The sequence below is a fragment of the Propithecus coquereli genome, unplaced genomic scaffold (assembly GCF_000956105.1).
Source record: "Propithecus coquereli isolate 6110/MARCELLA unplaced genomic scaffold, Pcoq_1.0 Scaffold111, whole genome shotgun sequence".
Classification (NCBI taxonomy): domain Eukaryota; kingdom Metazoa; phylum Chordata; class Mammalia; order Primates; family Indriidae; genus Propithecus; species Propithecus coquereli.
This window is the reverse complement of record NW_012135081.1, coordinates 1,317,910-1,329,517: the sequence shown is the minus strand read 5'-3', so window position 1 is coordinate 1,329,517 and position 11,608 is coordinate 1,317,910. Positions and strand designations below refer to the sequence as shown.

Sequence of the window (11,608 nt, the reverse complement as noted above, 5' to 3'; positions counted from 1 at the left end):
GGCGCCAGAGCCAGGACTATTCTCTGGCTTCCATTTTACATGAGGTCATGCTATTTAACACACTAAGAAAGTTCTGATTTATTTTTAATTGACAATAATTGTACATATTTATGGGGTACAACATGATGTTTCCATGCATGAATACGTTGCAGAATGATCAAATCAGACTAATTAACACAAGCAAGGCTTTCCTTGACCCCCTACTCTTTCTCAATTTGGTTCCTTTCTTAAGTAATTTAATTATAATACTCTGTTCTTTTTCTTCAAAGCACTTATCACTCTGTGTGTGTGTGCATGTGTATTTGTGTGCTTGTGTGTTTTGTTTAGTTTAGAGGTGGGGGGGTCTCGATTTGTCACCCAGGCTGGAGGGTAGTGTACAGTGTAGTGGCGAGATCATAGCTTACAGCAACCTCAAACCTCTGGGCTCAAGGGATCCTCCCCCCTCAGCCTCCCAAGTAGCTGGGAGAACAGACTTCCCAGCTACCATGCCCAGCTCTTACGTGTTTTAATATCTAAACTGTAGGCTCTCTGAGAACAGGAATTTTGTCTCTTTTGGTTATTTCTTTTACTACTTTTTCTCTAGTGCTTGATACATAATTGGGCACCAATAAATGTTAATATTTCTTGAATGAAAACATCAGCTGTTTTCAATTTCTCTCTGAAATGAAGGGAGATATAGAATAGTATGTATAATATTATCCTACTTTTGTTATTTTAAAAATTTATATAATCTGAATATTCATCCCTTATCAGATATGAGTTCCAAATATTTTCTCCCATCCCATGGGGCTTTTTCACTTTGTTAAAAGTGTTCTTTGATGCACAGAAGTTTTTAATTTTGTTGAAGTCCAGTTTATCTATTTTTTCTTTTATGCCTGTGATTTTGGTATCATATCCAAGAAATCATTGCCAAATCCAAAGTCACGAAGCTTTTCTCCTGTTTTCTTCTAAAAGTTTTATATTTTTAGCTCTTACAGTTAGGTCTTTGATCCATTTGACTTAATTTTTGCACGTGGTATAAAGTAAGGGTCCAGTTTCATTTTTTTGCATGCATCCGGGTTTCCCAGCACCATTTGTTGAAAATACTGTTCTTTTCCCATTGCATGGTCTTGGCAAAAATCATTTGAGGCCAGGCACATTGGCTCATGCATATAATCCCAGCACTTTGGGAGGCTGAGGCTAGAGGACTGCTCGAGGCCAGGAGTTTGAGACCAGCCTAGGCAAAATAGCGAGACCCCGTTTCTACAAAAAATAAGAAAAATTAGCCAGGAGTGGTAGGGTGCTCCCATAGTCCCAGCTACTTTGGAGGCTGAGGCAGGAGGATCCCTCGAGCTCAGTTTAAAGCTGCAGTGAGCTATGATCACACCACTGCTCTCCAGCCTCGGTGATAGAATGAGACCCTGTCTCAGAAAAAAAAAAAAGAATAATTTTTTACAAAGCACAATTGGCAAAGAGAAAAAAAAATCATTTGACTATATATGTGAGGGTTTATTTCTGAGCTCTCTTTTCTTTTTTTTTTTTTTTGAGACAGAGTCTCACTCTCTTGCCTGGGCTAGAGTGCCGTGGCGTCTCAGCCTAGCTCACAGCAACCTCAAACTCCTGGGCTCAGGCAATCCTCCTGCCTCAGCCTCCCGAGTAGCTGGGACTACAGGCATGCACCACCATGCCCAGCTAATTTTTTCTATATATTTTTAGTTGTTTGGCTAATTTTTTTCTATTTTTGGTAGAGACGGGGTCGGCTGGTCTTGAACTCCTGAGCTCGGGCGATCCACCCGCCTCGGCCTCCCAGAGTGCTAGGATTACAGGTGTGAGCCACGGTGCCCGGCCTGAGCTGTCTTTTCTATTCCATTAATCTATGTGTCTGTTTTTATGCCAGTACCATACTATTTTGTATAACGGTGGTAAAATATATAGTATATAACATAAAATTTACCATTTTAATCATTTACAAGTATACAGTTCAGTGGCGTTAAGTACATTCATATTATTGTACAACCGTTACCACCTTCCCTTTGTCCTTTTTATTACTACATAGTATTCTATTATATGAGTACATTATAATTTATTTGCCAGTCCTCTGCTATTGAACATTCCAGGTTGTTTTCAGTGTTTTGCTATTACAGTTAATGCTATGATAAATAATGTAATATAAAAATCTTTTTTTCCCCTCATGTATCTATTGGATAAATTCTGGGAGCAAAACTGGTGAATTGTAACATTTGTGCTTTTGTAATTTTGGCAGATAGTGACAAAATGCCTTATCAATTTATCCTCCCACCGGCATTGCTAGATAGAACCTGTTTCCCCATACCCTCACCAATGCAGCATAGTAGCGCTTTTTTAAAAAAAATCTTTTTCTACTTGATAGAGAAAATATCTTCTTAGTATTGTTTGAGTTTGCATTTTGATCTTGAACATCTTTTTTGTTTGTTAAAGAGCCATTTGATGTTCTTTTTGTTAACTGTATGTTTATATATTTGCGCATGTCTCTATTCAGTTGTTTGTCCTTTTCCTACTGATTTATAGGAGTCTTTTGTATTCTAGGGAAATTAGCCTTTTGTCTGTAATATAAGTTACAAATATCTTTTCGGATTGTCCATTCAATCATAGCAGTTCTAATCCCACTTTCTTCCTATTTATGGTCAACGAAGTACCCAGAAATTTTTGGAAGTCCTTCTACCCCATTGGAAAGCTCTGCTCAGTTGCAAGGCAATACCCAGCTGGTGAATGAGATGCTCGTTAATATCCGATGATTAAAATTAAACAGTGGTAGGACTGGAAGAGGCCTTAAGAAATATTCTCACATAGTCACTTCATTTTGTAGATGAGGCCTAAGTAAATGAAGCCATGTAACCCAGGTCACACAGCAGGTAAGCAATGGCGCCAGAGCCAGGACTATTCTCTGGCTTCCATTTTACATGAGGTCATGCTATTTAACACACTAAGAAAGTTCTGAGTTTGTGAAAGCATTTATGAACTGAAAGTTGGTTTTGGTAGAGGAATGGGCCATTTCCCATTCTGCTCTTTTTCTTCTACTCTTGCCTCCTTCCCTGATGCCTTGTGAATTCTGAAATTCTACCTTAAGTCAGAGAATAAGTGCCCTTTGAACAGTGCCCTTTTCTAGGGTTGGTGCTAACTGGGTTCTAGACATGCAGGCCCAAAGAGAAACACATAGTGGGGATCTGCAAGTGATGGTGCTGCCTTCTGCGCTTTACCCAGAGGCCTGACCCAGAGGCCTGGAGGAAGCCAGGTTAAATAGTTGTTCTGGGCGGGTCAGGAGATCTGCTGCAGCTTGGACCTGCCAGGTCTCTTTAGTCTCTAAATGGAAAAAACCTGATGCTGCCTGAAAAGCCTTGGGACTTTGTTTCTCAGGGATTTTCTGATCCATGTAATTAAAATGATAAAAGTAATAAGAAATTTTAAATAAAATTTTATATGCTTATTTATCAAATCTAAAATGTAATCAACTACATAGGCTGTGCCACTATTTTATGTATCATTAAGAAAAATTGCTAATTAAACTGACCAATGCTTGCCTATCACATAAACTTATATATCACTCTTATGCATACATAAAAAACTAAAATAATTTTTTCTTAAATGCCGGATCATGGTGTAATCTTTTAAGTGACATCTAAAACATGTAGTACCATGGAATACATGCAACTGGGCTAAAGTTAATTATTGACTAATATCAGTAACTTAGACTAAATTCACACATGTACAGGTAGTATGATTACCTCTTGACCATTTGGCTGACAACAGTTGTAAGATTTCAGAGGCATTAATATGGGAGAAGAAATGTGCATTTTAGAATTAATGCATTGCTATATGTACTTGACTAATTCCAAAGCATTTTTATACATTTGATCTCATTTAATCTTCTCAGCAACCCTGAAAGTAGATTGTAAAGCCATTTTCTAAGTAAGGAAACTGAGGCTGACAGAGGTTAATAACTTTCCAGAGAAAACAGTTAATAAGTGACAAAACTGGGACTTAAACCCCAGACTTTCTGCTCTAGCCAGTTATTTCCCAGCATTTGACCTCATCCACTTGGATCTTGCTGTTATAGCAGAGCAGATGCCGCCACAGGAAGTGAGGGCTGCTCTGATTCTCTGCTTCTTCTGATAGAGTTGATCAAAAACAACTGCTGGCAGAAATAGGTATGCAGACATGGTTTTCTTGAAGATTGAAAGAGTGAAAATATAAGTTTAATTTGAGGACATTCTCTTTTTTCCCCTCCTTCTCCAAAGGTACCAGAAAGCAGCTGAAGAAACAAACATGGAAAAGAAGAGAAGCGTAAGTATTCAGAACCCCTAGGGCACGTGGCACTTCATGAGCAGAGCCTATGTGGCCAAGCCACCTGCAGCCTCTGTGTGGCTTGGGTTTCGCATCAGCTGAGTGGACATTTGTGCCAGCTGGTCTGATTTGTGAGCCATTTGCTCAAGAGAACTTGGCCCAGGTGCAGGGAATCTTATTTTTTCACTGAGCTTCTCTTTTTGAACCACTTTTTCTTTCTTGTGTTGAGCGAAGGACAAAAGGGCAAGTGCTTTGCCTGAGGTTAGTAAAATGGCTTAGCTCTTCTGCTTGAATTAGAACACAGGGTTTCCTGGGCTGTCATCCTTTCTTCCAAACAAACAACCAGAATTTCTGTATCTGTGCATTTAAATGATAGTAGCTGTGCAGCTGTTTTCATTCTCTGGGTCCTTCAGTTAAAGCGAACTTCTTGACCCAGCCTAGTTAGCAGGTTTTCTAGCTGCAGGATCCATCAAATGCAGAAACATACAGAATAAGCTCTCTGCTAGTATCCATTCTCTGCTCTCCTTGCTTGCTAACTTCCAGCTGGGCTGGATAATACGTATCTTTTGAACTCTTACTTGATTTAATCTTATGAGGAAAAAAACTCATGTATTTGGGAAGGAGTTCTTTAATTTGGCTGACATTACAAAAACATCCTCCTGGCAGTTTTCAGTACCTAATCTATTTAAATTAGTGTATAACATGCCCCTATGAATTTGTTCTCTCTAAGGGGTAATACTGACCAGGTCCTTGGCTTAACTTTCCTGTAATTTGAAAATGGATCTCCTCTGGTGCATTATAAGAAAAAGCTACCATTACTTCACTCAATCGCTGGTTTCTTTTCTTCCCTTCTCTCTCTCCTGCCTGCTTGACTACTTTTTTCCCTTACTCCTTTCTTCCTTCTTTCACTCATTCATTTAGCAAGTTTTCACAGAGCACCTACTACATGTCAAACACGGTTTTAGGCACTAAGAATACAGACTACATCTCTGCCCTTATGGAGTTTACATTCTAGTAGGAGAAACAGACAACAAAGAAATTGTGTCAGGTACTGATTAGTACAGTGAAACAGTACGAAACAGGTAAGGAGGATAGAGCATAGGGTGATCAAGGAAGGCCTCTGATGAGGGAGACGTTTGAGCAGAGATCCGAGGACATGAGCCAGGGAGAAGAAAGATTCAGACAGAAGGAACTGCATGTGCAAAGGCCCTGAGGCATGATCAGTCTAGTATGTTTGGGAAATAGGAAGCAAAAGGCCATATAATGTCATTGTGTGGACCTGGGCTTTAACTCTGAATACAAGGAGGCCTTTGGAGGGGGTTTGTGTACAAAGGAGTGATGTGATGAGACTTAAATTTTTAAAAGAGGAGGAAGAAAGTGTAGAGGAACAGTGGCAGAAGCATGGAGATCAATTAAAAGACAATTGTAATGATTTAGGCAAGATATAATAATGGTTTGGACTGGGGTAGTAGCAGTATAGGTAATAAGAAGTGGTCGGGGGCCGGGTGCAGTGGCTCATGCCTGTAATCCTAGCACTCTGGGAGGCCGAGGCGGGCGGATTGTTTGAGCTCAGGAGTTCGAGACCAGCCTGAGCAAGAGCGAGACCCCGTCTCTACCAAAAATAGAAAGAAATTAATTGGGCAGCTAAAAATATATAGAAAAAAATTAGCCGGGCATGGTGGCGCATGCCTGTAGTCCCAGCTACTTGGGAGGCTGAGGCAGAAGGATTGCTTGAGCCCAGGAGTCTGAGGTTGCTGTGAGCTAGGCTAACGCCACGGCACTCACTCTAGCCAGGGCAACAAAGTGAGACTCTGTCTCAAAAAAAAAAAAAAAGAAGTGGTCGGGATTTATACTGAAGGTAGAGAGAGACAGAAGAATCAAGAATGGCAAAATGTTTTTGGCCCAAGCATTGTAAAATTAAAATGCCGTTAATTGAGATGGGGGAGGCTGCAGTAAATGCAGGTTTGGAGAGGGAGAAATAGTAGAAGCTCAGTTTTGGACATGTTAAACATGAAGTGTTTTGAGATATCCAAGTGGAAATATTAAGTAGGAACTTGGATACTGTATAAAAATCTGGAATTGGAAGAGATCCAGGCTAGAGTGTGTATCAAAGTATTAGTGACACTGAAAGCTCAGAGATGCATGAGATAACATAGGGAGTGAGAAGAGAAGAGGTCCTATGACTGAGCTCCAGGGCACCAGGGCACCTTGCTGTCTAAAGGTTAGAGAGATAAGGAGGAGCCAAGAGAGGAGACAGAGGAGAAGCAACCAGTAAAATAGAGGTTAGAAACAAGAGAATAGTGTACCAGAAACCAAATGAAGAGAGTATTTCTAGAAGGAGAGTTAACAAACACAGATAAGCTGAACATTGACCATCAGACTTGGCAACATGAAAGTCATTGGTCATCTTATGCTATTTGGGAATGGTGGGATAAAGGCCCGATTGGACTAGGTTCAAGACAGAGTAGGATGAAAGAAGTCAACACCCCAAATATAGACAAACATCTATGGATTATGTCTCTTTTTTTATCTTTATTATTTTTTTCTATTTGTTTTTCCATTTAATTTGTACATAAGCAATGCCAGCATATGGATCATGTCTTATGTTCCAGGTGCTGAATCCTGAAGGAGCAATGGGAATTAGCTAAGCAAAGGGGACAACGCAGTGACAGAAATGTGGTATCCTAAACAGATGAAGCAGCACATGCACAGAATGAAGGCATAAGAGAGTAGGCATAGTTGACCAATGAAAAGATAATTGTTACATTCACCAAGATGGAGAATTCGGGAAAAGAAACAGGTTAGAGAGTGAGGTGTGAAGGGAGAAAAAGGAAGACTTCGTGCTGGGCTCAGTGGCTCACACCTGTAATCCTAGCACTCTGGGAGGCTGAGGCGGGAGGATCGCTTGAGCTCAGGAGTTTGAGGTTGCTGTGAGCTAGGCTGACGCCACAGCACTCTAGCCCAGGCAAGAGAGCGAGACTCTGTCTCAAAGAAAAAAAATTTAAAAATTTAAAAATTTAAAAAAAAAAGAAAAAGGAAGACGTCAGCCTTGGGCAAGGATGAGTTTAAAATGCCTATAGAATTTCCAGGTGGAACTCATAGATAAGGAGAGATATCTGGCTAGAGTTACAGGTCTATTTATATATCTGTTGATGCTACAATCTGTATAATCTATAGTATTAACAGATAGCTGGTGGGTGATACCAGGGGATGGATGACATCGTATACAGGGAATGTGTAGAGTGGGCAAAGTAGAGGATCTAAGACAAAACCTCGAGGGACCCCACCATGTAAAGGAGGGATAGAGGTGGAGAAGCGTGTTTAAAACAACAACAACAAAAAAAACTTGAGTAGTGGCCAGAGGAATGGGAAGAAATCTAGGAAAAAGGGACATCACAGAAAGGAAGGAAGGAATTTCGAAAGGGGGAGTGATCAGGAATGTCAAATGCTGTAGTTAGATCACATAAAACAAGTGTCCATTGCATTTGGCAGTCAAGGTAAGTGGATGTGAATAGGTATTTAAAGAAGAAGAAACAATGAAAATGTGAAAAAATGCTTAGCCTCGCTGATAATCAAAGAAATGTAAATTTTTTTTTTTTTTTTTTGAGACAGAGTCTCACTGTTTTGCCTGGGCTAGAGTGCCGTGGCGTTAGCCTAGCTCACAGCAACCTCAAACTCCTGGGCTCAAGCAATCCTTCTGCCTCAGCCTCCCGAGTAGCTGGGACTACAGGCATGTGCCACCGTGCCCGGCTAATTTTTTTTTTCTATATATGTTTAGTTGTCTGATTAATTTCTTTCTATTTTTAGTAGAGACGGGGTCTTGCTCTTGCTCAGGCTGGTCTTGAACTCCTGAGCTCAAACAATCCGCCTGCCTCGGCCTCCCAGAGTGCTAGGATTACAGGTGTGAGCCACCGCGCCCAGCCTCAAAGAAATGTAAATTTAAGTAACAGATACAAATTGTAATCTAAACAGTTGGATCTAAGAATTTGAAGAATGCAGATACTGTCAGTGGGAGAATGGAAAATTATGGTACACACATACAATGTAATATGTGGTTAAGATTGTATGTACGGACATGGAAGATATCAGAAGCACATAAAGTAATTAAATAAGGCAAAGTCAAGAACAGTAAGTACAGTATGATGTAGGAAAAAATTATAGGGTATAAAAATAGGAAAAAAATTGAGAGAGTATACCACACTGTTGGCAGTGGACATCTTGGTTGGGAGAGGTAGGAGTCAAGGAAGGAAAGTTATAGTGTCTATTCAAGTCATATGTACATTCCTATATTGATTATGAGTTTTTCCTCCAAAGTTATTACTTTTGTAATGGATAAAAATAATAAATTAAAAATCAAATAATGAAAATTTAAAAGAAGTAATTGGTAATTTTGGTTGGAGCTACTTGTGTGTTTTGATAGTAGAATCAAAGAGTGAATGGAAGGTGATAAAATGGAAATAGCAGCTGTAGCCTGTGCTTTCAGGACCCTTAACTGTGAAATGCAGGAGACACCAATAGTGAGAGGGAGACATAAGTTTGGAGAGGGAGTAAATTTTTTTGTAACAAACTTTTTATTTTGAAATAATTTTGGATTTAGAGTTATTAAAATAGCTTCTCCTAATGTTAACATCTTATTTAACTGTGGTACATTTCTCAAAACTAAAAAATTAACATTGGTCCAATGCTGTTAACTAAACTACATGCAGGCTTTATTCACATTTCACCAGTTTTTCTGCTAATGACAGAGGGTTGCTTTTAAGATCCACTAGACTTACAAAAGTTTACATTGTCTCCTGCTGCAGAACAGGGGGAAATTTTCACATAAATTTATGAAATAACTGACCAGGTTAAAGAGTACCTGCATTAGAGTTGAGCACGGTAGCTTACACCTGACCTGGGAGGTTGAGGTAGGAGGATCACTTGAGCCCAGGAGTTTGGGGCTGCAGTGAGGTATGATTGCACTAGTGCACTCCAGTCTGGATGGCAGAGCGAGACCCTATCTCTTAAAAAAACAACAACAACAACAAAAAACCCTACATTTTTCTATGGAAAACAGTGGGTAAATTTGCTCCTTTAGCAAGTATTAGATCAGGTTATATGATAGCCTGGATTCCCAGAAATTTACTCCTTTTCTCTCCATTTTCCACTTACACCTAAGGATACAGGAACACAGACCATTAATAACCACCATCAGTTATATTTTCAGGTTCTTTTCAAGCATAGAATATGCTACTTCTTGAATCTGCACCATGTGTGGGCACTCAGTTCCATAATACCGCTTACCACTTTTCTGAGAAGCTCCCAGCCTAGGAATTTCTTCCCTTCCTTAGAGGCTGTACCTCCAGGTAGTCCATGTTTGCAACTCCACTGCTGTATCCTACCAAATATCCTTCTGCTTTTTTTTTTTTTTTTTTTTTTAAGACACAGTCTCCCTCTGTTGCCCCAGCTAGAGTGCAATGGCATCATCATAGCTCACTACAACCTCAAACTCCTGAGCTCAAGAGATCCTCCTGCCTCAGCCTCCCAAGTAGCTGGGACTACAGGCACACGCCACCATGCCCGGCTGATTTTTCTATTTTTAGTGGAGACGGGATCTCACTATTGCTCAGGCTGGTCTTGAACTCACCCAGCCCTTTATCTGTTTTCTCTACAATGAACATGTATTATTAAATATTTGTATAATCCAGCTCCATCCAGCCAAGTAACCTTGGGCAAGATTCTTAATTTCTGGAAACTACTCTACAGGGCTATTATGAAAAATAAATGAGACTATATTAAAACATGAGTGTAGTATTCGACGAAGTAGGCACCCAGTAAGTGATGACAATTATTATTAAATGGGTGGCCCTCCCTACTCTTCCAGCCACACTTCACAATGGTGATCAACTATAGTCAACCACTGTGCCAGTCATCTCCCAAATCCTGCTTGGGTTACAATCTCTTACTGTTTTTTCTACTCTCTCTATAGTCTCTACTGTTCCAAGCTGGGAATGGGGAGCACAGAATAAAGTGGAATTCTTGTTGATATCATTTGTATCAAGGTTTTAACTTTTTCCTAAGTATCTTCCTAGAATAGGGCAGTGGGGTTAAAGGGCCACGTTTGTTGCTACACTACCACAGCCTCCTTTCACAAAGTGACATCCAGCACACTGTTCATTCTGCTTAGCAAGCTGAGAATCTTGGCAGCTCTTGCCTCTGGACCATAATTGGCTGCCTGAATCCAGATCATACCCAGGAAACCCAACACAGTGTCCTTTGTGCAGGAGCATTTGACTTGAAATTGGGATGTGACTCTGAATTGTATGTCCTTGGATAAGTCCTTTCTCTTCTTTGGGTCTCAGCCACTCCACCTATAAAATGAAGAGGCTGAGTCAAATGAGCTATAATGTTGAAATCTTGGCAAGAATATCTTCATTTTAAAAGCAGAAGGGGCCAGGCGTGGTGGCTCATACCTTATAGGTATGAGCCTCCTAGCACTCTGGGAGGCCGAGGCAGGGAGGATCACTTGAGCTCAGGAGTTCAAGACCAGCTTGAGCAACAGTGAGACCCCCTCTCTTCTAAATATAGAAAAAATTAGCCAAGTGTAGTCCCAGCTACTTGGGAGGCTGAGGCAGGAGTATCTCTTAAGTCCAGGAGTTTGAGGTTGCAGTGAGCTATGATGATGCCACTGCACTCTAGCCGGGGTGGCAGAGGGAGACCCTGTCTCAAAAAAAAGAATACAGATAAAGAGAAGAAAACATTTAAGTGATCTGTAAGCTATTATCCAATGATAACTCAGGTTCTATCAGTCTAATACTCTTTTCATTGTGTTGCCCAAACTGCTTTTAGCTATTGCTTTTGTTCTGTACCTTCTCTTTTTTTCCCCATCTTTGATTGCCTTAGGTCCTAAAGACCTGGACAACTGCCATGGTCTGGGCAGTGCTCCTGGGAGTGATTTAAGGAGGTGGGGCCTTCAGTGCTGTCAGACCACACTGCCCTTCCCCTTCTTGCCTCCCTCCTCCCCAGCAATCCTTACCTTGTATCCTTAAGACCTCCTTTTAATAAAAGAGCATACTTACTCCTCCTGAAAATGCCCCCTAAGTGGTATCCTCCACCCAGTACTTGTTTGGAACACCGCAGGTACCCCCACACAAATCTCTCTCTTTCTGGTCATCACAAGAAAGTAGAAATGACAATTTTCAAGCTGCTTACAGTAACATCGAAATTATATAATGCTCTATAGAAGTTTTTTGTGATATAAAGGTGACATATAACTTTACTTTTGCATTCTTTTTTTTTTTTTTTTTTTTTTGAGACAGAGTCTCACTCT

General features: G+C 40.4%; 1 protein-coding gene across 1 annotated transcript in view; it reads left to right on the top strand.

Moving 5' to 3' along the window:
• Positions 1–4,249: 4,249 nt before the first annotated feature.
• Positions 4,250–11,608, top strand: part of LIMA1 (LIM domain and actin binding 1) — a 41,352-nt gene continuing 33,993 nt past the window's right edge. The window contains exon 1 of the mRNA XM_012653849.1: positions 4,250–4,299. Within this exon, the coding sequence (XP_012509303.1) occupies positions 4,282–4,299 (18 nt within the window). The 5' untranslated portion in view covers positions 4,250–4,281. The remainder of the gene's footprint in view (positions 4,300–11,608) is intronic.